The sequence below is a fragment of the Elaeis guineensis genome, chromosome 4 (assembly GCF_000442705.2).
Source record: "Elaeis guineensis isolate ETL-2024a chromosome 4, EG11, whole genome shotgun sequence".
NCBI classification, from domain to species: Eukaryota; Viridiplantae; Streptophyta; class Magnoliopsida; order Arecales; family Arecaceae; genus Elaeis; species Elaeis guineensis.
Genome location: NC_025996.2, coordinates 57736243 through 57755513, shown reverse-complemented (window position 1 = coordinate 57755513; position 19271 = coordinate 57736243). Strand labels below are relative to the sequence as shown.

At 35.6% G+C, this 19271-nt stretch overlaps 1 protein-coding gene across 2 annotated transcripts; it reads left to right on the top strand.

Annotated features, from left to right (window-relative positions):
- The first annotated feature begins 1456 nt into the window (after positions 1–1456).
- LOC140857534 (uncharacterized) lies at positions 1457–9021 on the top strand. 2 transcript variants are annotated; one of them, XM_073256585.1, is made up of 5 exons: positions 1457–1638; positions 4813–4911; positions 6785–6939; positions 7711–7812; positions 8711–9021. In XM_073256585.1, the coding sequence occupies exons 1-5, from the start codon at positions 1561–1563 to the stop codon at positions 8820–8822; spliced, it is 546 nt and encodes a 181-aa protein (XP_073112686.1). In that variant the 5' UTR covers positions 1457–1560; the 3' UTR covers positions 8823–9021. The 2 variants fall into 2 exon arrangements, with proteins under 2 accessions (XP_073112686.1, XP_073112687.1); XM_073256586.1 differs by having other exon boundaries at positions 1467–1638; positions 4822–4911.
- The last annotated feature ends 10250 nt before the right edge of the window (positions 9022–19271 follow it).

Genomic DNA, 19271 nt, shown 5'->3' with positions numbered 1-19271 from the left:
GTGGGTTATGCATTTTGTTCAATTAAAAGTTTATTATCACAGGGAGGACTGTATATATTTGTCATTTTCTTGCATATTCTATGCTGTAATATATATTAGGATTTTCTGTTAGATTATCGCTGTTTGAGAACGAACATAAATATTCTATGTATCTCATTGACATGAAACTAAAACTAACAGTTAAATACCAAGTCTTATGTTGTGATCTTTTTAAAGATTCCTCAGTGATGACTAACATCAGGAATCCAGTTTCTCCCTCTCTTCCCACTCTTGCTGACTTCTTAACTTTCACAAATGATAGTTTTTATCAGGATGGCAATTTTAGCCAGCCACCAGATACCTGACCAGACCGATCCATGCGGGGCGGGTTTTATCCGATCCGATTAAAATCCAGAAGGGGTAGGGTTCTAAAAAAAAAATCCGAAGTGGATTCGGGTCGGGTATAGGTAATGATATGCCCTGCCCCAAACCCAACCTGTATAACCTTAATCTAAATCCCCCTTTCAAAATTATAATCATATTATAATGTTTACATGAGTTTTTGACTCGACCCAACCCAACCCCTCTTATTTTCCCAACTTGACCCGACTTGCACCTCTACTTAACCCGAACCGATCCGACCAAAGGCAGGTATGGGGTGTCGTATGGGCATGGGATTTTAATTGCGGGGTAGGACGTGTATTGGCTGACCCGACCCATTGCCATCCCTAAGTTTACCCCTGTTTTATGTACATAAAACAAGCTAAGATTCATATAAAAAAGGCAGAAATTGATGGCCGGTCTCTCCAGTGATCGGACTATAACTTTTAATCCTTGTTGATTGGGACTTTAACATTTATCTCAAGTTTCAAAGTTTCTTTAATTCCCAATCCCTAGCGGCTGTACACAAATCTCCCAATACATACACAGTTATAAATAACTGTCTACACACAAATACATGTGCAGGGACAATATAACCATGTGCGGACAATATAACTGCATGCAAAAACTAGTATAAGGGGGCTCAATATAAGTACAAGTGTGTGCCAATCCCATATAAGCGTGTGCAGTACTAAAAATTAAATGATAGTGGTCAAAGGGCTGCATGTTAAAGTTCGGTCAAAGAAAGGACAGCACTAATTTTCCCAAAATGATGTACCAGAAATTGAAGTTTAGTATCCTTTGTCTGAATGTAATAGTTTTCTACTAAATAAAATGCAGTAATGACTTCTGTATGCTACTGGTACAAAAAAAAGGGGCTTCTGCTTCTGCATATTATTAGTATTCAATTTCTATTAGTTGTTCATGGTGCAAGGTATGCATTTTTTTTTTTTGATGTGAAAAATTCAGAATATATATTTTCGTTTCTTGAATATCATTTAACAGTCAGTTTGAGCTCATACAATTCTATGATGCTTCTAAAAATCAGATGGACTGAGAATCCTTTTCATGTGTATCTGTTGCTTTTTTTTTTTAAACTTCAACCCTGGTCAATTGAAAAGCACTTCATCTGTCTCACTGATCTCATATTTTTCGATCTTTCAATGGTTGGTAATATAGGGTGTTGATATTCAACTTGGGATGGCAATTGATAGTCCAAAGGCCACACTAGCAGTTAAACGCCGGTTAGCATGTGAGATGGTCAAGTACTGGCATCAGGTATCCATACTTTCTTTAACTACATGATGAGTTCTTGCTTCACATCCCTTTTGCTCATTCCTTAATGTTTTCAATTCTCTTTTCTCATTATTTTTTGCGTTGATTCTATGAAACTGAGTAATTCACTTCTAACTTCATGCTCTTTTTTCTTCCCATCTTTTTTTCTTACTTTTTACATTCTATCAATATATATGGATTATTGAATTTATAGTTTGATCCCTATAAAATAAGGATATCCAGTTCTAGTTCTATCTCCTTTCTTCCTCTTCATTCTTCTTTCACCCTCATTCTCTCACTTCACGTTCAATGCTTAGCTTGCAAATTTTGTTTTACCAAGAATTTTCCACTCTTTTGAATTGTTAACTTTTATGTATGTTTTTCTTTGTTAACATATTTAGCAACAACTTCTTTATTAGTTCCAAAGAACTAGATGGTTTTTTCTTCTTGGCTTCTGGCAACTGCCTAATGTATTCCACATAAGGCTGCCAAATTTTGCACGTCATTCTCTTATCCATTTACGGTCATGTTTGGTTGTTACTTATTAGCACTTTACACCATTCTCCCTCATTCGTTCGCCTAAACTAGATTGATTTTCAAATTTCTTTCGAATTTATATCTCAAAAAAGAAAAAAAATCTTTGTAAATCTCTCATTATCCATGCTATCATATAAAAATAAACAATAGTTTATAAAATAAATGTTATTTTTATAATGGACAGAGGAAGTGAAATACTTCTGCTGAGCTATTGCTGGAACAAAATTCCACATTTCTTATTATTAATGATTCAAAATGAAGATTTCCCCAAAAAAAGTGGAATATTTGTTTGAATGCAAGATCTTTCTAGAATGCATAACGTTTTAAATAATGAGAATAAATATCATGACTGCATGCTGCTTGTCTTTTTCCTTTTAACCTGTATTTATTTGATTTTGGTAGGTCATAATTGGAATCCAAACATGTTTTGGCATCTCAGCTTTGCAGCTCAATTATTTGCTCTTATTGCGTTATAATGGGCTTTTTAAGACATTTAAGATTCATCTAATGTTTTCCTTGAAGTTTCTGTAGAAAAATTCTGTTGTTTCGAGAAATTTTGGTAAATTGTCTCCCTTGCAATTTAAGCCAAAGCTCACTTCATTTGAAAAGCTCTGCTGTGTATCCAACTCGCTGATAAATTTTTAATGCCAGGGTCTAGGTAATACTTGTTTTGACCAAATTTTCTTGACTTGCATGTGCTAGGATTGCATTAGGGTTGTAGAGATGTATGACCTAGGACCTTACTTAGAAAGGCTAGCTAGAAGTTATTACTCGAGTTGCTGGGCCCAATATGAGTACCCAAGATTTCTCCAGCGCAAACGATGCGAGGCATGATGCATGTATGCACAGATCCTCACAGGACAGTGGTAGATCCAGAGGTGTCCTGGGTTGGGGAGGCACATTCCTTTTAAACCTCCAATGGCAGCCCATTTTAAGCCTGTCACCACCATAGACAATGATTTAAACTTCATCTCTTATTCTATTATTCCTTTTTCAAATGTTGTAAAGATCTACAAGTAATTCAATTTTTCTCTTGTTGATTTCACTTCATGAATTGTTGATTCCACTTGTCATTTATATGCTTCATGTATATTTTTGATTTTTATTATTTACTATCCAATATTTTATTTATACTTTCACAAGCTTACTGTGATAGATGAATTCATTGTTTAGACTGTAAAGTTGAAAAACAACTCTATTTTTCTTTTACACATGATATATTTGATAAGCATTTTCCTAAAATTTTTAATCATGCCAGCCTCACACCCCAGGGTGTTTTGACCGCCCATTGTACATTTTTTTTAATAATTTAGTTACCAGATTGGCATCACAATGACAAGATCCTTCTTGTGGCTCACCAGAAGAAAATGTCTTCAATGTGTGGTGGCACGTTGGTTGTGGTTTGTGAAGATAGCTTTGATAACATGAGTGGTTCTGTTTACATCAGGAATTGCTTCGACAACATAAGAAGTTGCTTTGGCATCAAGAGTCACAATAGGGCATAGACATTTAGTTTGACCATATGGAGAGTGTGCGACCTTAAATTCTTAGAAAGTTGGGAGTAGGGGGAGGGGGACCCCAAAATGAGATGAAGCTATCAACAAAAAGGAGGTGATCTGAGAAGATCTGGCAAACGAGTGCTTAAAATTTATAGATCCATTGTCAGGATAACTTCTGAACAATAATTGGTTAGCCTAGAGCTATGACATTGAAGATCTAATGGAAAAAACTATGGAGATTGAGGATTGATCTTCGAAGATCTCAAGGTTCAAGACCAGCAAGATCATGCTATTGTTGATCCATCAACCAACAAATACTGGATCTAACTGCAGCTTATCCTTTAAGAGAGCATCCAGAAGTCTAGTCATTGATGAACATCAGTTCGTATGTGACATCTGTCACTATGATGATGATCCATTCTTTGCCAGTTCTCCAATCCAGCATTAATGCACCATCTAACAAGTGATTGAATGCCTTGCAATCGCTGATTGAGATGCATTGAAGCCATAATTGTATGACTTGATCATGAGAAAATTGTTATTGACCTCAACATTAAATTATTGTAGCCTAGGTATAGTCATCAATTGAGCATTGGATCTGAGGCTTGAGGATTCAACCGTGGGATCTATTTATTTACCTGGGAACATGGATTTGTTCCCCCACATTTTTCTATAAATATTGTGAATCTTTGATAAATTTCAATTTGTAACTTATAGTAGAATCAATCTGTGATGAATTGCTTGTTTTTGCTCTGACGTCTTCCTTTTTTTGAATCATAAATGCTTCATGTTGCAAGGGTCACTTGCTTCCATTTTGTGTGCTTTTCTATTTTTTATACATATAGCTACATGAAGAAGTCTAATTTAGCTACACTTTACCGATTTTACATTCTTCCTGACTGGTGATTGCTGCATGGCACACTAGGTATCATTGCTTCCTGGCCTGAATTTCAGCCTCTTAACTCTTACATTGACATACTTGATATGCAAATTTAGGTCATTTGCTATGCAGTTCTGGTTACTGGCTTTTTCTTTTACTTTTTTATTTTTTTTAACACTTAAACAGGTCAAGTTTGTGCTTTGGTGCCTAACTTTATATACATATATATAAATGTTTCTCTTGTGGTTAAGCTCATTCTAGTCTACACAGGCTCATGATAACATATCACAACTTCATTTCTCTGATGGCTGGGGGAAGAAACATCAACTTTTTGTGAAGTGGAAATATGTTGAAGCAAAGGTATGACAACCATTCTGTTTTCTTTTCGTTGTTCCTATAAACTTATTTTAAGCATTTCATTTTATCCGCATGCATGGTTGTTGAAGGTTGTGGCTTATCATGTTCTTTTGTGTTATTAAAGTTACTTTTGCTTCTATTGATTTAAAACACATATTAATCAGAGTTCAATGCTGCCAGAACATGTTCCATTGTGAGATGATAATCTTATGACTGATATGTCATGTGTCATGTCAGAACTCTAAATACCTAATGGGATTAAAATATTCATTACATATATTATTTTGGTAAACAAAATTAAGAACTAGATAATTTTAATTGATTCTGTTTGAAGATTTAATAGTCTAAACATAAAAATTGTCTGGAATCGATAGAATTGACCTCATATATATGATATAGAGGTTCTTGTTTCTGTTTTGTTTAAGTGCCTGGAATCAAATTAGAGAAGATGCAGTAGACCACTTCTTTTCATTTTTATTTTACACGCTGTAAAACACTCGGGTGTCAAATGGATATATTTTATCATGAATAATTCTGGGAAATACAGTAGAGATGTACTTTAACAAAATCCAGAAGTCTTTTGTCCATGCTTTGGTGATTGTGGATGATATCTTTTCTATAAGGGGGCATTGATATGGGGTGATGACCCAAAGATCAAGGGTAATGTGGGTGGAGATGATGAGAGTACCGGATTTGGTTACACCTCAGTGATTCTATATGGTAGTGATCCCAAATCACCTCTACTCTTAAAATCAACATCTAATCTAGGGATCTTTAAGCTATCCTTGAGGATGGAGTTCCAAGATCATCTCCAAGGGAGTGATCTTGGGTTGAAATTTGCGGGAAAAAATGCCCCTCGGCTCAGTGAGAAAAATTAGTATATATCATTAATATATTTATATCAATATTATATATATTATATCATATTAATATTACATACATAGTATTCATGATATATATTTTATATTATTATCATATTATTATTCGGTTATATTGTATAATTATAATAGAAGTATATTATTGTACTTTATATTTATGTTATGAAGTTATTAATATATTACTTCTATTTTCCTTATTTTTCTAATCAAAGTAAATATTAGTATTAAAATAATAATATAATATAAGTATAAATGAAGCTATTAATTCTATAATACAAATTAATATATTTTTATAGGATTAATAATTTTCCTATCAAATTATAAGTGGTCTGTCCAAACAATTTTATGTATAAATTGCATGTACGTGCCGAGAGCCATTCAAGTATATTTTCTTATGATTTATTTGAGAATTCTATTTAGTATTTGCAAATATACAGAATATATAATGGGTAATTTTGGTATTATATGGTTAGTGATCTTGGATTTTCATGGCATACCAAACAAATTACTTGTAGATAATTAGGGATCTTTGATCACTAGAACATAGCATACTAAATGCAGATGATCTTAGATCATCGAGGATCAGATTACTTCAGGACAAGGATCACCAAATGCCACCTAAATATTAAAAATATGGTTAACAAATTTAAAATCTAAATAGAAAAAATAATCAAAACCACCATATAAGATCAATAAATTGGAGCAGTATATTGCTGATATCATGAAACTGTATATTAATCATTTAGTGGAAATGTTGTATTTTATGAAGTACAGTTTACTTCCTCTTGGTTTATCTGGATGCTCCTAGAATCAGAAAATTATGAGATATTCTGTCATACCCAAAACACCCCAAGTTGGATATGAGAGAGAGAGAGAGAGAGCTTAAAACAGTGCTTAAATGCATTAGGAAACATGAGGAAATCTTTATCTGCATGTTTCTGTTGTATTTTGATACTCCTACAGAATTCAACGCATTTTTAAATATTATTATCTATCAGGCTGCTGCATATTATTACCATGGAATGATCCTTGATGAGGGGAATACAGAGAAATCCCATGGAATGGCTGTAGCTGCCCTGCAAGCAGCTGAGGAATTTCTCAAAGAAAGCAAGAAAGCATGTGAGGCCTTCAATTTGATGCCTCCTCTGTCCAGGTAATTTTATCATTGACCTGCCTTAATTTAACAGTCTTCATTTTTGTCTGTTTTCCTTTTTAAGATGCTCCATGTTGCGGCATAGCAAGTTTCACTTTTTCCTCGGTAATCTTTTTGGTTATTTTACATGAGGAAGATATGGTAGCAAGCATGTCCTTATTCATACCAATATCTATACAATTTTGATCAACTTTTCAGTCCTTTCTCTTTAACATTATAAATAGAATGGATTCTATCCCTCCCTTTACCATCAGGAAAATTATGGAGTGGATTTTAAGTCTTCTAGTATGGAACTCTGTATAATAATTTCATTTTGTTGTACCTGTAAATTACAGACTCATGAAAGTGAATCCTGTCCTTGCTGTAGCCTTGTCATAGCCATATTCTTAGAAGTATCTCAAGGCACATGAGCAACTAAGACTTATTTGCTTTATTTTCTGTCTAATGGTAGATAAATACAAATCACTTAATTGTCTTTCAGAATATTATCTCATTTTATAGTCTGGATGCCTTGTAATTGGCATCCTACCTTGCTAGGTGCTTTAAGTTTTTAAACAATGGAATAACTGTTCCAGCTTCTTTCCATCAACACCTGAGTTGCTCCTGTCTCTTATCTGGAATTCCTGTATTGCCTCATTTTTGATTCAGTTATGTATAAAATACCTTGGTCAAAATTGGGTGGAAGAAATTGCTCTCGGTGAAGTGCTACTTTGGTGAACAAACATAATTCCTGTAACATACTCAAGTCTTCACTAACTGATCTATTTACAGGATTCCTCCTCTATGGGGATCTATGAAGTACCTCTCCGAGAAGATCCCCAAAGATGCCTCAAGCAAGGTTAGAATCAATCGTGATCTCTACAGTCAAGAAAGGTAACTGTCTTAAAAATTGACATAAGATCTTTAGCTGAAATATTCTGATAATAGTTTGTCTAACTTCAATATTTGTAAGTATTGCATGACCTTTACTGGTATGTGCTTGTGACTCGGATTCCATAATTAGTTAATTGCCCTTTGCCAAGGTTCTTTCATGAATAAAGCAGTGGACAACCACTTCACTTTCATACCCTAGCGTGACACCCTCCATGTGTTTTTATGCATTCTTCTGGGAGGTTCCTTTTTTTGGGCTTATTTGTTAGAATCGACAATGTCTTGTATATTCATATATTGACTTGATTTTGCAGCCTGTGTACATCCTATGCCATAGCACTTTCCCCCTTTGACCGCAAATTTTGTGACCCTCTGTAAATATATGCCAATATCCTTTGGATCTTATATTTACTAGGTCTGAAATGTATGATCCAATATTAGTTGCGAACATCTTTTTTCTGAAATTTGTTTCCTTGTTATTGAAAATATTTTGTTTTACATGTTTTCTCTGAACCCTGATGGAATGTTGCTGGACCATGAAATTGGTAAAAAAAACTGATATGGTCTTGATAGTTCATCGTCTTAAAACCACATGCTTGGTTCTGTGAGAAGAATTATATGAGAACGCTTCAGCTGGTGAATGTGATAATATGCAGATCCTGAACTTGTAAACTAGAAACATCATTTTTTTTCTTTTTTTGGTTCCTTAATGGCTTATTTTGATATAAACCCTACCGAAAACATCAAATTTTTTTGGTTCCTTTGTGGGTTATTTTGATGTAAACCCTACAACCGAACATCCAGTGGCATTAGCTATTTATGACACGGTAAATGTTGAAGTATGAGTTTGCTACCTACCAAGACATACTGATAGAAGTTTCTGTGGTGGCTAATTGTGCAGGATCCTTCAGACGGCACCGACGTTGCCAGATTTCGCATTGGCTTTGAAACCGGATGACTACCAACTTCCTGCACTAGATGGTTCATGGAACAAAGAGGATAACCATCGGTAGAAAATTTCAGAGGAGAAAAAGCCAGGAGAGTACCAGCCCCGAGAAGTTGGATGTGTCCAGCGAGAGAAAGGGTCACAGTTTTGCATACCACTGTGCAGTAGATCATTAGTTGTGGGAGGAATTGCTTGTTTACAAGTCTTGTGTAACATAAAATTGAGATAATAAATGACAGCAATGATTCCATTCACCAATGAAGAAATCACTTGTTCTTTCTTGTTCTTTTTCTTTTTTTGAAAGAAAAACCTTGGTTGCTCATTATATGAGCAATGAGGGCGTTTTCAGTTTTCGAACATAAAAAAAAAAGGCACATATAAAGGCTTTATTCCAAGAATAGCTCATGATAGCGGCATAAATAAGGACTTTATTCCAAGAATAGCTCATGATTGCTTTCCTTTTAAATATTTATGTTTAGCATGATAAAATTTCACAAGAATAATATTCCTTGTTTGTGTTTATTTTTCAAGAGCTATTTGGTTGTTTATATCTGCTTTATTCTCAAACCAATAGCTAAGGTTAATTTTCCCAACTCTCAATTTTGGTTCGCATGCTGTAGGTCTCTCCTTTGCATTAATTACTAAATTCTTCTCATAGACGCTAGCGTGCATGCATGTGTGATGCATGTTTAATTAAGACAGAAAAAAATTAAAAGAGAAAATTTTAAGAAAGGAAAAGGAGAACTTGAAAAAAAGGAAAAGAAGCCTATCTAAGAGAGAGAAGACAGCAATAGAAAGACAACTGAAAGAGTCTAATGTATTAGCAGAGATTGTGGTTGGTAGGCCATCCCTGAGTGGTCCACCATCATATGCACTTGTGCTGGAACATCTCTAAGCTGGGGCTGGAAGTTGGCCCAGGTGGGCTTTGGAGCAGCAGCTGCTGCTGCTCGTTTCTTTCTTTTCTTTTCATTTTTGTTTTTCTCTAAGGTCGCATTTGGTATATCACGAGATAATTTTTGAAGATAATATAGATTGTCTTCAGAATAGATTATCATCATTAAATTATCAGTTATATTGATTACTATATTTGGTACACACAAGTAATGCTGTAGTAAAATTATTAAAAATTTTGATTGATATATTTAGTATGACAATCAGATTATCGGTTATATGAAATCAAATTTTTAAAATATCCTTAATAATTTTGTCCGAATGCTCTTCTTTTTCTCTGGTGAGAAGTGGTGGGAGTAGTGGTAGTATGGAGAAGTAGCGGACCGGAGGGTGTGGGGAGCTGCAGTCATCGGGGTGTGAGGAGGGGTGGGTGCGTGTGGAGCCGTAGGGGTGGTGGGGACTGGCGTGGAGTCATGGGGGTGGGGGGGTGGTGGGGAATAAGGGTGGAGGAGCCGCAGGCAGACAAAGGGAGATGGAAGAGCCACGGGCCAGGAGCACATGCGGAGGGGGAAAGTTGGACAATAGGTTTTGTGTGATTTTTTTTGAAGGATAATTTTATTCAAAAATTTTATTACAATATTGCCAAAGAAGTAATAATCTGGATAGCCATCCCTTCTCAAGACAATCTAGATAGCCTCTCATGATGAGAGGCAATCTGGATTGCCAAGATAATCTGAATTACCATCCAAAAAGCATACCAAACGCAGTAATTTAGATTACCATATTAAATTACCAGCAATTTGGAAAGATTGCTAGCTGCCAAACGCAACCTAAATTTTAAGTCAGGTTGAATTTAGGAAGTTAAGCGTAAATAGTTCTTTGGCTAGCAACATCTGGTCCATGCGAATATATTAAATTGCATATATCATACAAGTATATGTTTTAATGTTAGAAACCAAGCAGTCCTCTTTTTTTTTTTTGATGGATATCCACTTCTTATTCTTTCTAGAAAGTTGGAACCTTTAGGGCCTATTTGGCACTCCCTTTTGCCCTTTTTTTTATAATTTTTATAACAACATGGAGCCATTGTAGGAAATATGTTTGATCACATTATTTCTATTTCTATTTTTTCTAAATAACTTCTATTATTTATATTTTTTTAATTTTTAGATTTTTTTAAAGTAGGTTTTCATCCTTTTCCTTCCAACTTCTTTTTTTGAAATTGATTTCGGCCTTAGCCCTATTGCCCCCACCGACCACATTGGCTCCTTAAACCTCGACGGCTATCTCTTCTTCCGATGCCAAGTTATTTCTTATTTTGGACCACATCATGGACCTCATTTTTACTTCTTCTTCTTCTATTGCTTATCTTGATTATCTCTACGCTCAATGTCAAGCTCTTCCTTATCCTTGACCACAATACCAGCCGCATTTCTCCTCTTTCTCTCTCTCATTGCTGGCTATGTCGTCAACTATTGTTGTAGAAGAAAAAAGGCGAACCAAACATATTTTCGATTGTTAGAAATATGAAAAACTATAAATAAAATTTTTATTTTTAATATTTTTTAGAAAAAATGATAATATTGCCAAATGCAGTCTAAGCCTATTGTTTCTCTTGGCAATCATTTTAGGCTAGATATAATGGCCCACCTCTCCATGCTTAATTAGGCCTCTGCTTCCTCCTCTGCTTTATGCCATAAAGCATCACACTTCCTTAACAATTTTCTTTGACTATTCCTCAATCCTTTGGCCCTTAATCATGCCTTCCATCTTCTTCTTTATTTCTCTAATCCTTGGCTCTCCTCTTACCTAGCAGTAATAGTCTTTACCATCTTCATTATTGCTTCTATCCTCAACTACTCCTACACCCCTTCCTTTGTGCTGTGCAGTTTTGGATCCCCCATTAAGCTCCTTGCCATCACCAAATGGCCTCAACCATGGCAAAAGGATCTCTATGCACACGTTTTCAAGTCTCATCAGTATCTTCTTTGAGGTCATTGGCCAATAATGAGATTTTGCCGATACAAGCCCACATCAACAATCCACATCATTTCCAAGGTGAACTAGATAATTAGTATTGATACAAAAACAACCTCTCTCAAAGTCCTTATCTTTTTTTGAAAGGAAAAGGAGGGAGCAAGAGGCTTCCCCCTATTTATTGATTGGATAAACAAGAAATATACAAGAGTTTCCATGATGAGGCATCCATAGTTACAACATATTGTCAGCTAGAAAGGTGATGCACTAACGGCATTCTACAGCTTGCCATGACTTTCAATCAACTTCTTAGTATACATTGATTTCTAAGAGTGAAATGTATGTAATACTTTTTGAAAAGTTGAGTAAATAGAAGATTTCTTTTTGATAAAGATCTCGTATTTCTTTTCCTCCAAATCTTTCAACAAACGACTGCATACAGTTGATCTCTTGCTATCTACAGTGATGGCTAAAATTTTTTATACCTCCAGTCAGTCTAAAGATCATGCATATTTGAAGGCCACCCTTTCAGGTTTAGTTGGATTTTGATGGAGTTCCATAGGTTACAAGCAAAGGGGTATTTGATGAATAGATGGGAGATAGTTTCTACTCTTGATCTATGGAGAGGGCAATCAGAATTTACTTGCCAATCTTTTCTATCTAAAATTTTTCTTGTGTGGAGTTTGTTTCTCAAAGTAAGCCAGATAAATATTTTAATTTTTTTAGAATGGCAGCCTTCCAAATAACTTTTTAGTAAGGACAAATTAAACCGTCATTATTGATAAGCCTATAATAGGAGTCAACTGAAAAAGTATCATTTTGAGTAAGCATCCAAATCGGCACATCAGCAATCCTTATAGGCATGACATGGATAAAGATGGCTTGGAGATTTTCCAACCATGTAGCTTGCTGTCTAGTGAAAAAATTTCTAACTTTGATTTTTCAAATGAAATATCTCAATGACCATGGAGAACTAGTACAATTTAGCTTTAAAACTTTGGAGTAGAGATCATCGAAGAAATAGGATAAAGGTGCAGAGCCTACTAAAGAGTCCTTTCAAAATCGAACATGATCGCCGTTGCCTAGCTTAAAGGATAAATAATTTCAGAATATATCTAGCTACTTACTGATATCTTTCCAAATATGAGAGAGCATTTTGGCACATTTCTTGATTCTTATACCAAGTCTTTTCTTTACATAACATACACTTTTGATTTGTTTGCACCAGAAGTAATTTGATCCCATTGTGAATTTCCAAGCCCACTTCGTAAGGAGAGCAAGATTCATCTAATTAATATTTTTTATACCCAAGCCTCCTTGCTCTTTGGACCTACACATACTATTTCAATTAATAAGATGGTAAAATCCACTGACAGTCTCTCTTTCTCTCTATTAAAAAGCTCGATTGTATTTACCATCCATTTTGAAAGTTTAAACACTGATATATAATAAGAAGGTAATGTAGTGAAAACTGAATTAATAAGAACAACTCTGCCTCCCTAAGATAGTAATCTTTTCCTTTCATGTAGCCAATCTTATATTTATTTTCTCTAGCAAAGGCATCCAACATGATTTTGAAACCTTTTGTCACAAAGTGAGACCCAAGTAAGTAAATAGAAGTGAGCCTTTTTTTATAATTCATTAAAGCAGCGAATCTATATGCCTCCCTTTTATCAATATTCAAGCAGATAGTGGAGCTCTTATGAAATTAATTCTTGATCCAGAAGCACCTTCAAATCTAAGTAGGATAGCTCTAGCTGCTATAATATTATCAATTTTAGCAACACAGAATAGTAATGTATCATTTGCAAATAGAAGATTTCTAATATCAGAAAATATCTTATTGCTACTAATTCCTTCAATTAATCTTAATGATCTAGCTTTTTTAAGTAATTTGGAGAGTACGTTTGTTGCCAAGATAAAAAGAGCAGATGAGAGTGGATCCCCTTGTCTTAATCTTTGTCAGCACTTAATCTATTTTTCAAGATTTTCACTTACCTAAAGGGCTATGGAAGCAGAAGAAAGCAAGTGATGTATCCAATCAATCCATTTTAGAGGAAAGCCTTTAGCTTGTAGTATAGCAAATAAGAAGTCCCAATTTATCTTATCAAAAATCTTTTCAAAGTCTAGATTGCACAAGATTCCTTTTTGACTAGATCTTTTGTAGTAGGCTATCATTTCATGAGCATTGAAAAAATTCTCAATAATTGATCTTCTTTTGACAAAAATTTATTATGATTCATTAATAAGCAAAGGAGAAAACTTAGCAAGATGCATAGATAATATCTTTGTGATTATTTTGTACAGGCTATTGATTAAATTGATGCGTCATAGGTCCTTAGCAGTCAGAATGCCTTCTTTTTTGGGGTTGAATGTAATGTATGCAAAATTCAACCTTGATAAGTCAAGAGCACCTTTGTGGAAATCATCAAGCAACACCATAATATCATTATAAAGAAGATTCCAGAAGCTTTTAAAAAATATAAATGTGAAACCATTTGGCCTTGGGGCACTGTCAAAGAAAAAAATTGCACTTCTAATTTCTTTCCTAGTGAATTTCTGTACCAAGTCATTTAGATTGACGGTTGGGTTACCATAAAATAGGTCCCAATTTATGGAAAGCTTTGATGATGAGGTGGGGCCAAAGAGATTCTTGAAATATGGATAAAGAAGTCTTCTTGATCATGAAACTCAATACCTTCATTTAAGAAAGAAGCTATATGATTTCTTTTTGTCTTTTCAGAGATGACTTTGTGAAGGAAGGTGTTCCTATCCCCTTTATATCTCTTTCTTGTGGTAAAGCTCATCTAAGGACTACTTTAGAATTCTTTTTATATTGAATTTATCAGTAGTAAGGTTTATGATTTTCTCCTTTTTATCAATATCGCTCACATAATTTTTTCTTCAGCTCTCTTTTGCAATGTTCTTTGAAAGTGATCAAGTTTTAAGAACAGAGCAGATTTTCTTAAGTTCTCCACCTATGCCGCCATCGAGTTGGGTGCACCTCTAATGTTCTTCTAGTTGCTCCTCATAAGATCATGAATTTCTTGTTCCTTAATATACCATCCTTCGAATCTAAAAATATTAAAGCATTGGAATCCAATGTTGCGGTCCAAGGCAATCAGAATGTGATCCAAGATAGTACTCAAGAGGGCTTTCTGAAAGCTCACTAGAAAAATATTCTCCCATTCAGATGAAAGATGGAGGTGGTCTAGGCATACCAAAGAAGGCTGTTTATGTTTATTGCTTATAGTAAAGTCTCTATCCTTTAAATCTAGGACTATTAGACCTAGTAAAGAAATGAAATCCATGAAAACCAAATTATCCTTCACACTTTGTAGGTTACCCGTTCTATCTTTTAGCATTTTGGTAATGTTAAAGTCACCTCCCAAAAGCCAAGGGCTTGGATAGATACAACGAATATCAACTAATTTTCAAAAAAAAGATATTCGTCTGTGCTCTTTCATTCCACCCATATATAGTAGACACAATTAGACTCTTCTTCAATGCATGACAATGCAATTCAATTGTTGGGAGAAGGTTCTTTGGGTAGTAGATCTTAGAAAAAAGTGTTATAAATTTTATCCAATAAATATCCCTCCTGCTGTATTATCAGAGTTCAAGTGAGACTACATATCAATTCTATTACCACCCATTGATCTGAGAAAGTAGGGTGAAGGGGATGCCACTTTTAAATCTTGTAGAAGAACATTGTCGCATGAGGATGAGATGATTAGATCCTTAATTATCCTCTGTTTAGTAGCTCCATTTGACTCTCTCATATTTCATGAGATAATAATCTTGCTAGTACAAGAGGAGACGCAAGGAAGAGATCAAAGATTCTATACTCATTTCTTCTTCTATACTATTTCAAGCAACTTGATTCTATTGATCCAAATAGGATATCAATCCATAATTATCTTTTTAGGTCAGGTATCAATCTATGATGCAATATGCAAGACAAAGGCCTCCAAAATTGAGTATAAGAAATAAGAGGGCAGCACCTTTGGCTTTGGATATAGGGGACAAAGCATCAATTCTAACAACACAACACTAGGCAATAAATCAAACATAAATTAAACTACATCCTCCATAATAGGAATAAACAAGTAGTCGATGTAGCTCTGATACCAAAGATAATTGCCATTGTTGTTTGATGCAAAGTAATAACAAATAGGTTACCAATCCACATGCCCTTCCACCAAAGTGGATACCAAAAATATAACTCTAAAATCAACCACATCTCATTAGGGAATACAAGGAATAGAGCCCAAAAATAAAAATCTATTCACTAGGGCAAAACAAAGAGCTATATAAGATCAGCTGGTAATCTTTATGCCATATCTAACTATGCCAAAATAAGACAACAGACTATGACCAGCCAAGCATCTATTAAAGTAGGAACAGTTCTGACTACCAGCTATCAAGAAAAAGATAGCTTCCAAAAATCTAATCAAATACCAAAATATTTGCTTCAAAAATTCATAGCACATGGCATGCTAAGACCATCCTTATGCATCTTTTACTTTACCTCCATAGCAGCCTTCTCCTTATCGAGCTCTAAGAGGATACTTACAACCTCAATAACCAAATCTTCCATGCAAGTGAAGCCACATGCCTTCCCCAATTCAAGTAGAAGCTGATGGAAAAATGGAGCTCAACGGCATAATAGGGTCTAAACTATCAACTTTAATAGTATCTTTCTTCTTTCATCTTGCTGGAGGCAATCTCATCATTGCTTCCTTTATTGCACCGACTATCCTTATTTTGAAAGATTGGCATACTTTGAAGGAGGCATTCAAGATCTTGAAGGTATAATTTTAAGTGGTCAAGCATGCTATTCTTATGAGGCATCCTGCTCTTTATGCACTTTCTCCTCAACACCTATTATCATAAGGTAATCGGTTTGAGAATTAGGAATGACCTCTAAGTCAGCATCCTTATCAGATACCATCTTATCATTGGTTTCATTTGAACATGATATTCTATGGCATCAGAATTAGTTGGTATATAGCTTCTGCTTTTTTCACATGACTTCGAGAGTGGGTGGCATCCATGTAGGTTTCAGTTTAATCTCCAATGTACTTGCATTAGTTTAGCAATGCATAAATGTCTCAAAGCCACATTCTTATTACACATCAATAAAACATGACCAGAGTAGGAGGGGTGAGTGTGGGCTTTCACAGTATCAGTAGCAACTGAGCTTTCAAAGGAGATCAAATCAATTCATTTGTCAGTCTTCTTGAGCCCCTCGTGCCCTGAGAGTGGATTTAAAATTAAACTAGATTGATTGCTTGAACCTGATTCAATCATCTGATTATTTGAACTAATTTGAAAGGCTGGTTCTGGTTCGTGGTTGTTCTCTATAATTGGTTGGGGTACCATCATTGGAGAAGATGCCCCCGGCAGAACATCATCCTTGGATTTATCTCCACATCCATCCCAATAGCACCCTACCAGAGATGACGGAGAGAAGGCTTGAGTAGTCTGAAATGCTCTGCTCTCTCAGGCTTCTTTGTTGCCTTTGTCTTCCACCTGCAGGCCATTGAACACATGATCCTTTTCCATATTTTCATTAGTTTCTTTGGAATCTTGGACTCTTGTCTCGATATTTTGATCATGAAGCCGTAAGGTTGGAGCTTCTTAATGTGTTGGAGCTCTTGAACTTTCACGGTATTGAAATAAAGGACCTCTTGGTATCCATTCTAATTTTTGATCTTATCTTAGAGAGACATCGGATGGAGGATGGCCATTAGGTGCCATCCTTGGCATTAACTAAAATCCAGTGTGTTTCATCCTCCGAAGTCACGAACATAAAATTTAGATAGCTTCCAAGCTCTTGCAATAAGCAAATATTTTATAAATTGATAAATTCCTATCAACCAAGCACAAGGTGTCACCATCTCCAGCAAGCCAATGCCAGAGATGATCACCTTTCTAATGATTATAGAGTCCCAAACATATAATGGCAAGTCATGGTGTTGTAAGAGAACTCAGAATTGCAGATGGTGAGGTGCTGCACTATCTCGGAAGGACCATGATCGGATGGAGAATTGGAAGAATTGGTCTCTCATGGTCCTTGGTTGATGAGCACGAAATAGAGATGAGCATGAGGGGAAGAATACTAGAAAGGTGTTGTACCCTATGATGATGAGATCCTATTCAAACCTGGGATGAAATCTCTTCAGAGCTTGGATAACCTGTGATGAACCAGATGGTGGAACACTACTTCTTGTCGAGAATACTCAGAGAACTTCGGCATTGGATATCTCATTATATCGTTGTACATGACTTTCTTCGATTGAGATGAAGACTGACAGACTTTCATGTGGATGTTATCAGCATCATCCATCTTCTTCTTGTTCATCTGACCTACCATGCAACCACAAGAGGAGTGGCCAAAGCCGTTTGCAAAGAAAGTAGTTCAAACCACTTCAGCAATTTCTTCTCCCAGTGGCCAATATCCCTGCAATGAAAGCATACTCTGAGTTTAAACCCCCAAGCTTTTGATTGGAAGGGTGCTTGGTGTCTTCTTGGGGCTTGCTCAACAGAGAGACGGGTTTTATTTTCAGAAACTAACGGAAGAGAGTCCAGAGTTGATGCCAAAAGTAGTGGACTCTTTTCCTGGCAATTGGGGGTCGGTTGAGTCATTAAAGAGATTCGTCCAAGATCTCTCCAATGCACCTGACTGACTAGCTGAGGGACTAGGATAGGCCACCTATCCATTTTAAAGAGATACAATAGATTCGATATATCCATAGCTCAGAAGTCCTCGCCCTATTTCTCATGAACCAATATGATGGAGGTAGTTTTGGCCATCAGCAGGTTGATTCGAATGCTTGTTGATCGTTGGTCTTCTTACTAAAGGAACGATGTTTGCTCTTATAGCCTTCGAGAGACCAAGGTAGTTACCGCTTATCCATTCTTGATGTTTCAGCTACTGATCACCATTCCATTGTTGATCTCCTAATTGCTGCCACTCCATCTAGCACTGGTTCCATGATTGCCTCTATCTTGAACATCAGTCTCCAGATATTCTCCTTTTGGTCGTCATTGTTGTTGCTTAAGTGCGGAGAGGTTATTCTTTTAGAGTCTTTCTCAAAGGTAATAACTCAACCCAATTCAAACCATCTTAGACCAATTGGAAGTCATCCTCCTAACTTGGATAGGATAGTTCTTCAAGCTGTTTAAAAGATAAATAGAAACTCATTAGTGTAATAGTTGATGTCAAGGTCAAACATATATTAGGAGCCTTTAATTTAGTGTCTAATAGCCTAGCATCAAAAAATTTAACTAATAGTCTGATGGTTGATTAGAAACGGGCTTAAGTAAACAGGTTGGATTAGATCTTCTCAGGTCCTAAACAGTGAATTGGCTTATAATCTAAACTGGGCTAAATTCCTAGACAGAGCTTGCGTCCGAACTGGACCTGGTTCCAATCTGAATTGGGCTTATTTGGTCATTGGATCAGGCTTGGATCAAAAAGACTTGGCGTGGATATTGATTAGGTTCACATCTAAATAGAACTTGGTTCCAAGTTGGACTCAACACAGATCTAGACCATGCTCGGAATTAAACAGGGCCTGGATCTGATTCGCCTGTGAGATGGAATATCAGGATCAGGCTTGGAATTTAATAGAAGACATCA

Coding starts and splice junctions, on each gene's coding strand:
- LOC140857534 (XM_073256585.1), top strand. CDS start 1,561: ATGGCAATTGATAGTCCAAAGGCCACACTAGCAGTTAAACGCCGGTTA. Junction 1,639..4,812: donor TGGTCAAGTACTGGCATCAG/GTATCCATACTT, acceptor AGCTCATTCTAG/TCTACACAGGCTCATGATAA. Junction 4,912..6,784: donor GGAAATATGTTGAAGCAAAG/GTATGACAACCA, acceptor ATTATCTATCAG/GCTGCTGCATATTATTACCA.